General features: G+C 41.7%; 1 protein-coding gene across 1 annotated transcript; it reads right to left on the bottom strand.

Annotated features, from left to right (window-relative positions):
- Positions 1 to 4912: 4912 nt before the first annotated feature.
- Positions 4913 to 16882, bottom strand: hs3st3b1a (heparan sulfate (glucosamine) 3-O-sulfotransferase 3B1a; the record flags this gene model as incomplete). Its single annotated transcript, XM_079176847.1, has 2 exons — positions 4913 to 6454; positions 16389 to 16882. 2 exons carry the CDS (start codon positions 16880 to 16882, stop codon positions 5836 to 5838), a joined length of 1113 nt encoding a protein of 370 aa, XP_079032973.1. The 3' UTR covers positions 4913 to 5835.
- Positions 16883 to 17086: the final 204 nt, after the last annotated feature.

Genomic DNA, 17086 nt, shown 5'->3' with positions numbered 1-17086 from the left:
TTGGAATACGCACTGGCACACATTTGACTGGTATGACATTACATTGCATTGCAACAGACTCAAGCATGAACGCATCCTTAAGCAACTGATGGCTAAGGATGACACAACCAATTGTTGATTGGTAGATTTTGATCTCCTGCTGTGGTACCCATAATCATGAGAAATGAATTAAAATTCATGAAATCATGGTTTTTGCTTGAGGCCTAGTGAAAATACTCAAGGAAGAGATAACTGATCATTTTGTATCGATGCAAGATAAACAGAGTCTGGTGCAAAGGCCGTCTTGGGAAATTCCCTGCTCCGTTCTGGCATTGCTTTAATTTCCGTTCAATCCCAGGAGCAGGAGTTTAACGAACCAATTAATTGCTAAATCAGATTAAATCCCTGAAAGCCTTGAAATTATCTCTGTGTCAAGTGTTTCTCCGATGCTCAAGGCACACATATTACTGTCCCTAGTTAATTTTAATTGTAAGATCTCAATTAGAAGCCAACAAGTCCTTGAGTCATGATCTCCCAATCTGCCCTTTTTATCCTTGTCAACAGCTATAATGAAATATGTTCTGCAACATCACTTTAAATATAATAAAATATAATACCATTTGGGCTTGTCTCTGCCATGTCCAGTAGTCAGAAGCACCGTTTTAAAGACATCCTTATCTATGACGCACATATGTACAGATTCATGTAACTGTCTGGTCCTGAGGCCAGCTCAGACGGTGCTATGCCTTCCACTCCAGATTAGCACCAACTAAAGGGCAAGGATCCTCCTGCTCGGCCTCTCTGGAGGTTGCAGACAGACGGCAGACCATGCAGTCAGTCCAGTCAGTAATCCCGCTGAGAGTCCCCCAAGGTCCAAATCTTGGATTATGAAGGTGACATTGGTCCACAGAGAATAGGGGGCTGTGCACACCTCATTACAGAGAAAGCAGGATAAGGCTGGAAAAGCTCTGAGACGTCTGAGCTGGGTGGGGTCACAGGTGGAAGAGCCTGAGCAGCTAATGCAGATTGTCTCTTGCTAGCCCCGTGTGATTGCTTCAAATTAAGAGAATAAAAAGCTTTAAAGACAATGTGGTATATCAGATAAGACACGAAAACTACTTTTTAATGTGCTTTGAGGCGAATTGTTCAGATATTACGTTTTGGGTCCACACATCCACAGCAAAATGGTTTCATGATCAGGGACTCAATGAATGAGGTAGAGTGATAAAGTCATTACAATGGCATGCCGCTGGGATTTGGAGAGGACTGGTCTGGCCTAATGGAGAGTCCAAAGTGGTACCAGGCAGGCGGGCGACTGCAACAAATAGCGCTGGGAGACCACAGAATGAACATTAACGACAGAGCTGCCTGTATTGGTCAGAGGACACTTCTCCCTTCATGCGTTTCCTCCGGGGAATCTCTGGTTACATCACATGGTTTTTAACGGTGTTGATGAAACGTCCAGTCCTTCACAACATCACAGTAAGTGTTTGTCCTCTGAACGATATACACTGATAAGCTTTTTATATGAACAATATCGGATCAAAATGAAGCATATATGAAAATGTAATAATTGACTCGATGATAGAAAGAAAAAAATTAAAAGCTGAAATGAAAAGCCATGTTGAGTGCCATATGTGAAGTCTAATCTCATTGGACAAAAGCCTGAAGCCCCCGATCCTTAGCGAGCACTGGGGAGATCACTTGTTTTGCATAAGGTTAATGGTTTAAAGACAAAGAAAAGCTTTTGTCTTCAGGACACTTGTACTGCAACAGAATCCAGAGTAAACAACATTCCTCCGAGGACAAGATGAGGGTATTTTCAAAATGGCACTAGTGCAAAGTAAAGCTATGCGGATGCTTGGAGGCTAATTAGAGTCAAAGCAATTATCAAATCAAAAATGTGATTAAAAAGAGGTCTGGTGACTCTTTACCCATCTGTCTCAGCTGAAAATAAGTAGTATGAGCAGCATGAAAACATGTTAGAGACTTGATAACAGCTGAAATGTGAAGTCTGTTAGAGGTTCTGACAAATGCTAAATGCTGTGAAAGTGAAAATCTATGTTATTCAACGGCTGTGTGATTTGAAAAAAAGAAAAATAATTGAACTAAACCACAGCTCTGTTGCATTTGAACAGATGCCTGAGAAACCTGCCATATTATTTTAGGGACAACATGTTGAGAAATGTTTAGTTGCGCTATGGGTTATGACAAGTTGTTTTCAGATGCAATCGAGCGTTCACAGCACCGGATCCTGCCAGTGAGGAGCTGATGTTAGCAGCACATCGAGACAAGCCCAAGGTGTGGGTGTGTTGTGCACAAATCTATAATTTAGAAAAACATATGCCTCATCTTTAAGCATAAATTCTCATCCATGTTGTATCTGCAGTTACAAGTAAATGAAGTTGGTCCCACTGAAGACAAGGACACCATTTTTTGGAAGACGGATTAGATTTGGATTAGCTATGTCTGCACATCTGTCAACCCCAAGTCTACTGTCTCAGATTAATGCTTACCCTTCCTATCGGATTAGGCTTAAAGGTTTGGACAATGCAGAATAAAAGAGGGCCAGAGAGGGAGGCAATTGTCTTATTAACCCCTGAAACAAATTGAACCACATTAAGATTATTTACCTGTTTTCTTCTTTCTGGTTTGGGTGCTCTGTAGATTTCAGAGATGTCAGCTCTGATATTAGAGATCAGGCGTTCACTGTGATTGAAGATAAATACCTTCAGTATATAAAGATACTTCGACTGCATTGGAATCGTACTTCCTGTCAATGTTCTTTAACCTTTTTCAACTTTCATCATCTTCTTTATATTCTCAAAGAACAAGGTGTTGCGGATGAAAAATGTTCAGAACAAAATAGACTGAACATCCCTTTTGGCAGCCATGTGCTGTCTGACCTTGTATAAGAGCTCACTCTATTCATGAGAGAGTGAAAAGGTCCAAATTGGAAAAAAAAGGAACAAAAGCTCACTTAATCCCTGCAAGGTGCATTCAAATACATAACTGATGTTAACTTCTCTGCAGGACTCCACAAATCTAGGGTCTATACTTTAAGACCAGATATAAGTGTGATAGTATCGACCCTTTCATTCCTCGTTCCTTTGGCTAGATTTTTAGGTATAGGCTTTCATGTGTCTCTGCACTACTGTAGGCTGAGGCATGCACCATGTAACTGAGACGTTTTTGTACTCCTCTACTTGGCTCTCTCTCAGTTGTTGCTTGTATGGCAACAGGGTGATTTTGGAGAACTGATTTCCACAATCAAACCAAATGTAGAGTGGATGAATGACTTGCAATTATTTCCGCAAGCAAATATCAAGAATGTTTCAACTCCCGTCTTGCATGAGCGACAGCACCCAATCCAAATCTCCAAGTTTCTGTACATCTGTTCTCTAAACCAAACCGTCTGCTGATGTACGATGTTTTACTTTCTTTCTCTTGTGCTCAGCAGCTCCGGCGTCTATTCCCCAGTGGTAGCTGCCAAGGAGCCGTGTGAAGTCGCTTGATGCTCAGGGCTGCCAGGTGTCTTATTTTACTTGTCTTTAAACCTTTCGAACAACAGCAGCCTCTCTTACAACAGCCTGGAGGGATGCACGCTAACAGCAATTCCCCAGTTGGGAGCCTAGCAATTACAGCACCCCTCCTCTATCCCTGTAATTGCAAAGGGAGCTGCTTCCTGAGTGATCCGACTACTAGCCTGCCACCAGGGAGACTGGCTTCATCACCTCTGGCAGCCCCAGGTAAATGAGGGTGTTTTGCTGGAGAGTTAAATAAAGGTTGTTCGTTAATAGAGCGGACTGATTCATATCTCGCTTGAACCGTAACCTTTTTGCTCTGCGGTTAGTTGTGCTGCATGATGGATGGGACAGGTTGCTTGATTCATGAGCCACAGACAACCTGCGGTGCCTTCCTCTAAAACATGACGGGACATATTGACAGATTAGCAAACGCTTCTGGAGTTAAAACAAATATGTGCAACAGAGTGAATATTGTATCATCAGCAGCGTAATGAGCTAGATTACTTCTGCTTCAGGTCACAGCTCAAACACACAAACAGGAAAAAATACCTCCTGTTTACACTCATACAAACACATTTTAACATTGAAACCTGACCTCACTTCATTTTGTCGGGTGTGGAGCGTTAAGTGTCACCCAGGGACACAAAAAAGGAATGCTAGTGTTTTCCATAATATGTCACGTCTCTCCAGATGAGAAACCTGACACTTTGTTATGTGTTACTGGGGGTCATAGCAACAAAACCCACTCATTGGTGGCAGCGGCGAGGCTGAGACAGCATAAAGAAAAACGCTGCTGTGCTAATTAGCCAGTTGACGGTGAATTAGAGAAAGCAGTACACCTTTGCCCGCAGGGATCCAGAAATCTATACAGGTACGGTGACACAAGTTCAGCATTTAAAGAAAGTAAAACAATGACATGAACCAGTATTTTTTTATATAATGTAGTGCTAATTTAGTACAATAATCTAATATAGTAAGATTAGGGACTGTTGATGATTTTGGTAAAACATATTTATTTCTTACTTCATCAAAAAGACATGACCGCACCTCTTAATCAACTTCTCAGTCAAACCTGCTTCATTTCCATGTTTGTAAAGCAACGCATAAAGCAAAATAGTGCCGCTACAACAACGGGGTTGCAGTACATCGTTATGGAATGACGTCTGTTCAAATGCTGACAAATGTTTGTCTATAAAGGTTGAATAAAACTCAACCATACACTAAATGAAATTGAGAAATCTAACCCAAGGTAGGTTCATTGTAATTCTCCTCAGCTATGATATATATATATATATATATATATATATATATATATATATATATATATATATATATATATATATATATATATATATATATATATATAAATATCTTTATTTCAGTTGGTGTATCATGGCTAAGGGCAGCATTAACACATCTAGTATCACCTGTGGTAAAAAAAAAAAAAAAACTAGCCAGGATGATCCATGAGAGCCATTTCAGAGCAGATCAATGAATGTGATTAAGACATATGAATCATTTCCTTTTTGGAAAGAGCAATAAATGACAGGCATTATGAAGCCTGTGCAGCAGGTTTTTGGACAAAAACATCCCAAAAGTATCGTGGCACGGCCCTCTACTGGTTCCTACTCAACATTCCTTTGTAGAAATAATATAAATAGTGGTTAAGTCAAACCATTGCAGTGGAAACATATCTTATTATATTAATTTGAAGTTGGCTCAAGGGTCAACCATAAACTTACTACCATTAATGGATCCATGTTTTATTGCGGTCCTCGAGAGATCAAGGCAGTGCCATCACTCAGGTCTAATTGACATGATGAAGAGCTATTACTGTATTGATCCACCTGGCAAGTGGCACTGGATCAGCTGAGGCCTGTATCGACCTGACTAAGTGGGTCCACAGACCTCTGAGGGTCAGGCAAATGTTAAGGGGATATTACCAGTTGTTTGTAAAGTTGGATCTTGTTCAGTTTAAGGTGAGTCAAAAGAAGCATTTGGGAAAACTGGTTATCCACACAAAGCCCCAAAAAACCCCATCCTGATGGAAAACAAGGATACTGACCCTGCTCATGTTACCCGTAAAAACATTGTGCTTTTATAAAAATGTTCATGTACTCAAAAAGGCTCTAAAACTGGAACATGAAGTGTGTTGTGGATCATGAATGAACCTGGTTAGGCAGCTTAGTGAGTTAATATCATAACAATAAATTATCATAAAATAGACTTCTGAATTTTTTACACATCCACTAAATAATGTACATACACCGTAAAACAATATCTCCAGAGTGAAAACACAGACAAGGGACAAGCATGAGTCTGTATCCTCTCAATCCCAGCCAAAGTCATGACCAGTCATCTGGTAAAACCTGCTATTAAAGGGTTTATAAAAGTCCCTTAGTCTCTGCACCACCTCTGGGTCAATAGTAGGATGGGTCCTGCCTTTGGTTTTGCCCAGGCAGTGTGGCTTGCTGTTCCACTCAGGTCTCTTAAGGCAGGGGAAGCCCTTTGCTGGGTTAAAGTGAAAATGCTTCTCCGTGACCACCCTCCGGAGCCCAAGGAAGTCCTGGACGCGAGCCATCTCACCTGCGGGGTCGCTAATAAGACGCTCTCCGCTAACAAACAGCAGCTGCTCCGAAGGGAAGTACTGCAGCCAGCGCTCGAGGTGCTTGGCGTACATGCCGATTTGAACGGCGCTCCATGTGGTGTCGATCAGACCCGCTGACATGTTCTTAAACGTCAGGCTCTCGAAAGACGGGATGTCCGGCTTCTTGGAGCGAGTCTGGGTGTAGTCTGAGATGGCCCGGGTGACAGGATCCCGGACAACTATAATCAGCTTTGTGTCTTTAGACATGGTGTAGATTCTTGCGGGGACCTCCTTGGTGACATAGTAGCTGGGGGTCTTCTCCATGGTCAACTGGCCCTCTGATGACTTGGGCATCAATTCCCTAAAAAAGGACACAAACACACTGTATTACATTTGTGCTACAAGCACTTTTTATCTGTACCATTGTATATTCTCTTCTTTTAAAACAATTTACAAAAAAGCCCCGATACGGGGAGATGAGAAAAACACTGACACAGGAGCTCCGTGGACGGTTTAAAGTGCTGTCAGGCATGAAGTAAGTCCATCACCATCAAGAAGACAATCATAGACATCATAAGCAACATTAACCGAGTCTGTGAGTGTACCTATGGTGACAGGAGTCCTGTCAATCATCCGTGATTGCGTGTGAACACAATACACAGTTCATGACATGTTCTAAATACAAACCCTAAAAGGAATACATTCATCTGCCCTGCTGCTGCATTTAATCCTCTTTCAAAGCCCACAATCCTCACATTGAAATATTCCACACCTTCATTACATTATACAAAGAACGGTTTAACTGTGAAAAGGCAGCATTATGCTTCATGCCAAGACAGACGACTGTGACTGCACCTTTCTTCTCATGTTTGGCTGTAATTTTGTGTAAAATGGGAAGATTTGGAGGAGCATTGCATTCCTCGGGAGAAAATGCAAAGCTTGGGAGCTGTCTATTCCCATAACTCTATATTATTTTTCACCCTGGATGGCTCTGGTTGATCATAATATAGCCTGTTAACTGCAGCTCTGACTGGATAATGGCTAAAGTGAGCCAAGGGGGATTAGGACTAAGCCAAACACGCTGGAGCATTAGAGGCTGGTTGACTGCCTTGTTGGCTGGCTGCGTGGCTGGCTTCGTCTCTGAAGAGAGAAGGAAAGAGGGAGAGAGATATGTGGCCACGACCATGAGACTCAATGGTAAGCAGTTAATCCAAGAAGAAATATTAGTTTTTATTTTACTTCAGTAAAGTTTTTATTCCTTTTGTATATTTTTATCTTTAGTAACGTTTTTTTATTCCTTTTGTGTATTGTTATCTTGTATATTTTTTATCGTTATTGTTGTTCGCTGCTGCTGGATGGCTGAGGGCTACCAAACGAAATTTCGTTGTATTGCTACAATGACAATAAAAACCTCTTTATCTTTATCTTTATCTCTAGTAATGGACACAATAACCCAAACACAGCTGAGGCAGTGTCAGAGCGGTGTTCACTCAGCAACATCTTATGGTTCCTATAAGGTTAAGTTGCATCAAACTGCAATTTATATGAAAATGTTCCTCATCCACCCAACAATGTAACAATGTAGAACGCATATTAATTCAATTCAATACCACCGTGGACAAGAGACCCGAGAATCACAAGAGTTGAATCAACTCTTCTCTTGCAGTGACCAAAATGTACTGTTAGCATTTATTGAAGGGGTATTGCATTTGCATTCGATCTATCCAAGGTGTTTGTGTATTAACCTATTTGCATTACACATAGTATAAAAAAATAAGGATACACTCGACACTAATTATGAACTATGAACACTTCCCCACTTGTATTTGTGTAAAAATACTTGCACATGCAGCATTTCTTATGTATGAGGGTGTACCCTTATGTAGGTAAAGATACAATATCTAATTGGGTGCCAATGCTTGTGAACACACCATCCCTCCCATGTATGTTTTATACGCTCATACAGTAGCAGAAGATGAGGAATTGAAGAGATGTATTTAATATATGCTTCAAAGTAACATGTTGGTCCCTGCTGTTCACTATCGGAGTATATTTCACACAGATTCAACAAATACCTTGAAAGCAAGAACAGAGTCAGATGTCTTGTTTCCTGCTATATATGTGGATGGAAATAGATACAAACCATGATGTAATGTGTGTTCACAAGCATCAGCCCCCCACCGACGTCCCCTCCCCACGACGTACCTCATTACGGTTTAAGTCAGTCAAAAAGTCTTACAGCATTTGGTAATATACTCATGTTGTGATTGTGAGAGGTTGATCTAAATCAAACAGAAAGCAGAGCAGCCATGTCATTAAAGTGATTACAATCATTTCCAACCATCTGTTGGTACACGCACAAGGAGCTTCAATATCCCTCTCCAAACCCAGAAGCTTTCATCTTGCACATGTATGTGGCGGAAAAGAGCTTAGCTGTAGTGATTATGGGAAAAGGTGGCATCACATATTCCTTGCTTGTGGCATGCAAACACACAAGGGGTTCTCTTTCTCATGCAATTTCATCACCTAATGTCACCTGCTCATTCTTTTCTATAGCGGCCCTGGGTCTCAGACATTCATTCCACTTTTCACTCCCTGAGTGTCGTGGTCACCATTATACGAGGTAGAAAAAGCACAACCCTAATCAAGGTAATAGGTGGGAGAGGAGCAAACAAATCAATTTAGAAACCCGACAAGTATTGTCTGTATCTCTTGGCTTTACACAAGCGAAGCGCTGGAGGCCTTCCTTGGGGCCTCAAGGGACACAAAAACGTACTACTGTACCAATCAAACTTTCCACTTAGTCCCCGAGCAAAACAATCTGTGTGAGAAGGACATGCATTATTCATCTTAGCAGAGATAGAGAAGGGAAGAACGTCTCTGACTAAGCGAGGAGTGAGAGAGTTGCCTAAGGGGGGCAGATGTAGCAAGCTTTCACAATTTGTTCTGCTTAATAAACAATGTCGCCTGGAACCAATAGCTTTCCGTGCATCCTCATTTATCAATCGGCTACAGAAAGGCATCATTATTCAGCTTCAAGGCAGGAAAAAATAAGAAAAAAACAGCGCGCTGACTTTTGCCCCTTCATGAATTTTGCAAGTTTCTATTTGACTTCCGAAAACAAAAAAAACGCTGCTTTACTCTAAAATTGTAACACCTAAGTAGGCTGTAAAGTCATAAAGCCAGGAGTCTGTGCTTTAAAGAGTTTCTACCTATAATTGGTGCACTGAAAATACCTCTATATTGACGCTACACATGAACATCCTCTGCCCTCTAACCTGTCCTGTTAAACTCGCAGGAGAACTGCAGGGGCTGAGGAGATAACAGAGGGCGGCAGAGAGGAAGACTGTTAAGAGAATGAGATAAAGCAAGAGAGGAAGGAGTGGAAGGTGCAAAGAGAGGATTAGATGGAATCAGGTGCACCGTTGGAGGATGAAGTCGACCCCCCCCCCTGACCCAGAAGCCTAAATCTAAGTTTTTAAGTCACCGGGAACTTTAGATGCTGCGTCTGCCTATTCCTGCTGCAGTAGCACAAGACAAGTCACCCCTACAGCAGCCTACAGACAGATATTAATCCAGGAGTGGTGTGTTGTGTAATTTGCCAGTGTTATGTCTGCTGGGCAGTCAGGTGTGTCCATTAAAGTGGCTTCTGGGTACCAGCGTTTGAACGCTGGTGCCTTTTGCTATCAGGAAGCAGGTTCAAAGGTAGGGATCTACAAAGGCGCTGCGTGCTGGATGATGCCCTCGCTGATGAGTTCAACAAAAACAAAAACCGGTGCAGAAAACTCCGACAAGACTTACACTTTTTGCATCATGCAGTATTCTGCTTGACTGACTCTAATTGGAATCTGATATTTCAGAATTTCAGACCACCGTGCGAAGGGACTGCCCCAGAAAGAAAAACGGTGCATTATCTAATGCCATGATGAGTCCTAATCTCGCACTGCAGGGGTTGAGCTACTGTGGGAATCGCTCTCAAAGACAGGATGAGAGGTGGTGGTATGCAGCCACTTATAACAATCAGACCAATACACTGGGAGATGATTACCAGACAGATATCAAAGAGGAAAGCTTCTTAAGGGGAGGTGCTCTGTGGTCATTGCAGCTCATTTTATCATGCGTGTGAAAGTCGTTGTCGTTGCGCTCAGGACCTTCAGCGTTCAGTATCTCAACAGCATTCCTGAACAACAGTGATAGTGCAGAGCATGCCTTTTTCCCATCCTCCATTATTACTGTCAGTATGCAGAACTTAGGGCCAGACAGGCCCAGTCTGATGAGAAGAGGAGGAGGAGGAGGAGGAGGAGGAGGAGGAGGAGGAGGAGGAGGAGGAAGAGGAGAAACAGTGCATGAGACATTCTGGCTTCCCACACACAACTGTCAGCCTTACATTAACGCATAACAATTTGGACAGTCAGTTGTTTTCTAGACCCAATGAGCACTTTTTCTCAGGGTGGTGGTGCTGGAAAAACATAAACCAGCAATGCTAAACTTTTACACACAAAATCAATATCATTGGTTTGTAGCTTATGTAAATAGATATGTATATTCAGAGAAACTTTGGCGAAACGAAGCCAAATAGAGCATGAGAGGGAGTCTGACCGGCGGTTTTTGTGAGGACAGCTCAGAGGGAAGATTCAACAGGTTTGACCCTGACTTGAAAAATGAAATAAAGGAAACGATCTATAGAAATGTACCTTATTTACATGAGCCAGAATATGTTACCCTGACCAGGAGCTTACAGGGAGCACTACAAAAAAACACAAGCCAACAGTGAAACCTTGAATGGGATCCCCACCGATTTTACACAACAATGTCTGTTTACAGGTCTTGGAGTACTACTGTGCAAAACATTGAATAAAAACCGTTGTTACTCCAGAGGGATCTGTGCGGAATTTGATAAACTGCTCTAAGTGTGTCACTTGAGTCAGCATCAGTTGGGGTGGAAGACAACAAGTGTAAAAATGAAAAAAAAGTGAGGTAAGAGTTACAAAAAAGTAAGCTTTCCATACATCTGTCTTCATCTCTGCTCAAGGCTCGTCGCTTTCTACCACACTGGGTAGCTCAGCGCACGGTCGCAGTAAACATGTGGTTAAAGTTGTGAATATAAACAAAACCACCTAGGTTTAGAAAAAACATCATTGTTGGGCTTACAATATAAGTGATAATAAGTAAGTGAAATGTAAACAATGTTACATAAGTGCGGAACACGTCACAAACTTCACTAACGTAACGTCAAAATAACTCTGCAACACTGGGACACTGGTCTCTTAGTTGAAGGATTGTGTTTGTTTGACCTTTCCACCTTCACTCCCTCCTTTCCACTCTGTGTGTTTGTTTGTTTTTCATTTTTTATTTTACGACATCACACTCATGCTTTCTGAGCATCTAATAATGAATAGAGCCCGGCGCGTCTCATACTAAAGGGTGCCTTTGTGCATCGGAGTCAGATGTCGAAAGGCTTGACAAAGTGCCTGTGTTTGACGCCTTGGGAACAAAAAACAAGCTGGAATCTCTGACCAAATTGTCGGAGGGCGAGTTGAATTGTGGGCATCGTAGGTGCCAGGTTTTGGCAAGAAGGAAGAATAAAAAAAGGAAATATCTGTAGCTCTGGTGCATCCATCTGTCCGTCGTGAGTCCAACAGTGTTATAGGAGTGCAATGCTTGTCAGTACTCTTTCAACAAGCAGTACTATTGACCATGACCTGGAATAGTGAGACAAAGTACAAAGTGAATTCTCAATAGTGTGACGAAGGGACTTCAGTGAAGAGCTGAAAGACACCTGCCAGCAGCTAAAACAACTACTAAATAACTCTGATTCTGATACTAAGGGCAATAATGTCATGCTGATATATTAGCAATGAGCAAAGCAGTACAAATTGAAAACATTGGTCAACTGCAGCTGGGATTGTCAGAATGAAGCATGTTTACGTCAATAAATATGGCCATTGTTCAAAATATCCCCAGTTATGATGGTAGTTTCCATTTAATGGGGCCAATAAAACCCATTCTTTGCATATAATGAGATAATGTGGTAATTTCTCATATGCTGTGGCCTGAGAGGATCAGCAAAAGCAAACAACACGTCGGAGAAGCAAACCAAAGATGGCTGAGGCAGATTGGTGCTTTTTCTCAAGTTGCTCTGACTTGCCGTCAGGGAGCCTCTGCAGTGGCGAGAGAAAGATAGAAGCAGGAAACAACACATTCTCTCTGAAGATACTACAAAAGAGAGAGATGAGGAAGTCAACAACTCAAGGGGATATAATGGAGTGAAAATGTTTTGTTTCTGTGTTTCCAAAGTGCTGTAATAAGTGCTGCGGTTTGACAAATTGCCTCAAGCAAAAGCCCAGGGGGTTGTTGCAGCAAATTAAACCTTCAACCCTTATAGGGAGGGGAGTTGCACATTACCGGTATTGACAATCTGGTGGACTTATTCTAGGAACGCCAGCATCATTTTAGTCTATCGCAAGAAACACATTTTTTAGAGTGCAAGGTTTTATGGTTTGTGGAAATATTTTAGGAATGTTTGAAACAACAGCTACCATGTGTGAATTTTTTTTTTTTCTTTGAAGCATCTGATTATCAATGCAGTTTTCCCTTCTTTTCCTGTCAGTGTGCTGACACATTACTTTAAGATGGGGGATGTACCTATATCGAGTGCTCTCTCGCTTACGCCGATCCCCCTGTGTCCGTCCAAAGAGCTTAAAGTGTTGAGTAAGCAAAATTCCACCAGTGGACTCAAATGAACCTTCTCTTGGGAAAAAAAAACTTAACTTATCCAGATAGAAATCTCTGAGAGTCAACTTTCAGGCAAAAAAGCGTTGTGTTTGGGTCTTTTCTTGGGCAGGTTCCAATGAATGCTCTTTCTGATGAACTCCTGCTGGGCTTCGTCAAAGGGCACTTTCACCCTTCTGAGCACATTTGCATACAAAGTGAAGGCAGAGAAAACATGTTTCACACTAATTGTCTGCTCTTTTATTGTCAGGGTTAATGCAGACCTCAGGGGTTCTCCAGCATCCCCTTTCATTGAGCTCAATAATACTGTTGCGCTTTTCTAAAGACTCACTTTAAATTTACTGCCCTCTATCTGCCACAGGCCTGCAGTAAGCCTCCCTGGGGTTTTAAGGAGGATTAGGCCGTCTTCACTGACACCCTCAGTGAGTTGGTAAGAAGACCACTCATTGTTCTATATGTGGAGCCTCAAGAGGAAAAACACAATCCCAGCAATTAAGTCACATCTACAGTATATCACTCAGAAGACCTTAATATGAGCATGCATTCAGCAGATGAAGAAGACATACGGGAGGAAGTTGTTGGCGTTATTAAAGAAAGGAGGGGCCGAGGACTTGCCTTCTGTGTGAGAGTGCACAATAGTCTGCCTGCTTCTCAGTTTCTGCCGCTGGGTGACAGCGTGCTGTATTGTGGTTGGTGTCCTGCTGTGCGGGGGCCTCTCCGCTATGTGGGGCCTCCAGCAGGATGGACAGAGCAGACCTCCAGCAGGATGGACACACCAATCACAGTAGATAAATGGTGTGAGCACAACTCAATGCCACCGCAGGAGCTGATAAGCCCACCCAGCGGACTGTTCCTCTCCCCAAGCTACTGCACGCCATCAGTCTGGGGGCAATCATGTGAAACATATGGGGAAACAAATCCACACACACCTCTGCCTGGCTTTTTGCTCTTAGCTTATCTTTAAGACCAACTTCTGTGCATACAGGACATATGACTGCATGGAGAAACGTTTCAACAGGTTTGAAAAAGGCGTGTTAAACTGCTAAAATGCCATGTGAAAATGCTCATTTATCAAGTTGACAAGAACTCATCCGTCCAATGGTGTGCTGCACCATAAGGCCAGGCGAGGGGTTTTCTGAGCTCCACTAAATGATCAGTAAGAGTTGACTTGATGTCATGGTGCTTTGCTGTTTGGGGTCTCACTGTGACAACTCATGCCAAGTTGTTTTAATTAGCCAGATCACTTCTCTGGGAAAAAGATGAATCAGTTTTCCACATCCACAAGCTACCACTGTGAAAAGCTCGCTGGCATGTCTTAATTATATACAACTGCTTCTTTGACTGTTACTTACATAACATTTCAGAGTATCCATCTTTAATGATAGCTTCTGCTTCCTTTTAGACATTACTCATTGTTAGCGTGCACTACTCGTGCATCACGTGTGGATTTTAAAAACAGCATGAGAGTCAAAGAAATCTTCAAACGTGGGACGATTTCAATTTGTTCTTGTTGCTCAGCCTGTAGAGATGGACAAAGGACCACTCTCCACACACTGATCATCCAAAAATGTCCTAAACCTGTCCGGAAATTCTTGAAGGAGCTTAGGCGAGAAGTCCTTTGAACAATGCTTCACTTCCCCTGTTGTAGCTTTATGGAGCCAGCTTTGAAACAGTGTCTAGATCCTTTGACATCGCCTGTTAATCCCTCGTCTCAGTCAAATGGGCACTTGAAACCACAGCATCTCTCATTTTCTCTTATTAACAAATTGGTTACTCTGATGGAAGCCATTCAATGTCAAACCATTTCCGGGAACATTTTGGGTACATAATAGATCAATAATTTCCATGAATTTGGTGCGTTTGTGAATTATTTCCAGTAAGCGCAACAAGTTGTGTAACTGTGCAGCTGAGTCAATAGTAAAGTGCTTGCACATTGTGAGGCATGGTACAGTTGCCATGACAGAGAACACACAAATGTTGCGTTACGCAATGTTGAAGGTCTGCCTTTGACATTGTAATATATTTGTATTGAAGATCAAAACAAATAAATGCCACTGAATTAATACCCTGGATCTCATAATCTTTATATCACGCTCCTGGCTGTTCAAGGATGATGGCGTGATGTAACTTGCTGACACCTAACCATAATCCAAGGGTTGTTTCTCTCTTTGATCAGCATCCAGAATGCATGTCAAACCTAAGTGGAAGCTTTGCTTCTTCTATTACCTGGTGCCCCCTTCTTGTCAGAAAAACCACATCATGACTAAATCCAAGGACGGACATAAACATTCCCAGAACTCTGAGGTGATGAAGGTCATGCAAACAAGCAGAAAATCAATTGTGTTCTGTAAATGAACTTAGCTGAGAAGAGTTGCCAGAAATGTACATTTTTAGTCTTATTAGAAATGTGGGTATGGTGTTGTCCCCTATAACCTGTACTGACATTAGAGGTTTTGATAGCACCTGCAGTTGTTAAGGTTGCGAGGTGCACCGTGTTCAAATGTCCTGGTTCTGCTCTTCATAACATATCAACACTGTGTGGTATTCTATAAAATGCAATCACCATCATCTTCAACTTAATTTCTATCAATAACTGTGATTTTCTGTGAATTCCCTGTTTTTCAGAAAGATATTACATTATATAATAATAATAATAATACTTTAATTTTATATAGCACTTTTCTAAATACCCGAAGACGCTTTAAATCTTTGGCTTTATATCTTTCACTAATGTTTTGTTGTTCAGGCCTAAACCATCTTGAAAAGATTAGTAATGAAGTAATCAACATGAGAAACAGTGAACATCTTTAGTTTAAAGTCACTTTCAGTTTACCTTCCTATTATAAATGGAATTAAATCACTATAAAGTTACAGCACACATCAAATTTCACTACAAAAAACTTCTATCTAATAAATGAGAATAATTTTTATTCTTAATGTTTTGAAATCTACCAGTAGGTTCTTATTTGTCTTTGTCAATAAAAATGGCTTTCATTAATTGCATTGCACAGCATATCTTTCTTTTATTTTCTCACTTTGGTTATTTTTATCTTGTTTTATCAACTTGCACACCTATTATCCTTGGAAACTTTTAAAATGTATTTATCACATGTATGTTCTTTTTAATTAGCTAAAATATTATGAGACTTGTCAAGGTAATGTATTATAGCGCAATATAAGAAAGTTAAAAGATATATGACGGTGGACTTTTAAAGGAGCAAAGTATCTATTTAAAATGTGTTTTTGTTGGTCACAAAGGGTTAGGGTTAGGGTTAGGGTTAGATGTAATTGAAATGTAGCCAAGTAGCCTACTGTTTTACGGTTTTCATATGGTTAAATCATATTAAGTAGGTAAAAATGACATGAAGGTGGCACGAGGTGGAAATTGATTTTTCAGACGAGGGACAATGATGTGTGTGTTTTATTCTGGAGAAGATGTACGCTTCCAGAGAGCATGAGCTGCCCCTGAGCAAGGCACGATGCGCAGAAGCCCACTACGTATATGTGTAAATGAAGCATCTATCTCCGAATTAATGTTTTAAAACAGCGGATAAGTGAGGTACCTGTACCACTCCAGTCCCTTGTCGTAGTTGCGGTCGAAGAAGTGCGGCTCTGCTCCCACCGCTCGGATGTCTGGATGCAGGCGCAGAAACTCCAGCAGTGCCCGGGTTCCTCCTTTCTTTACCCCGATGATGATCGCCTGGGGCAACTTTTTACTTTCCGACTCATTGAGGAAACCTGACATGGCATTATCATCCAACGCCTTCGCCTCGCCTCTAATTTCATCCCACTCTTCTCCTCTGCTGTCCAAATCGTTCTCGTTATTCAGTAAGTCCCTGGACGCCCCGAGAGAGGACTCCTGATTGTCAACTTCTGAATCGTTTTCGTGTCTCTTCACCGAGCCGTAAGTCAGGTTTGGCAGAGTTGAGCAGTAGCCAACACAACAATAAACCATGTACACCCAAAGTGACAGCATTATGCAGAACACAAATAGTTTGTTTTTCACGTGGGATGATGGCACAACATGTAGATTGTGTAGAATCGGACTATATTCCATAGGACCGCCGTGGAAAAGTTATATTCCAGTTAACAGGCATTTTGGCAAAGGCGCCTCACTCCTCTGCCATGACTGAGATCCTGGAAAACCGGTGCGCAATTTCCCAAAACACAAAGTATAGCCAACATGGAAACTGATATTGAAATGCGGTCGTTCACCTTCTGCTTCAACTCCAGTTCTGCTTGGAAAAGATGATGGATGTCT

Source organism: Pholis gunnellus, assembly GCF_910591455.1.
Source record: "Pholis gunnellus genome assembly, chromosome: 17".
Classification (NCBI taxonomy): Eukaryota; Metazoa; Chordata; class Actinopteri; order Perciformes; family Pholidae; genus Pholis; species Pholis gunnellus.
Note: the sequence above shows the minus strand (reverse complement) of the source record. Positions and strands in the feature narration are given on the sequence as shown.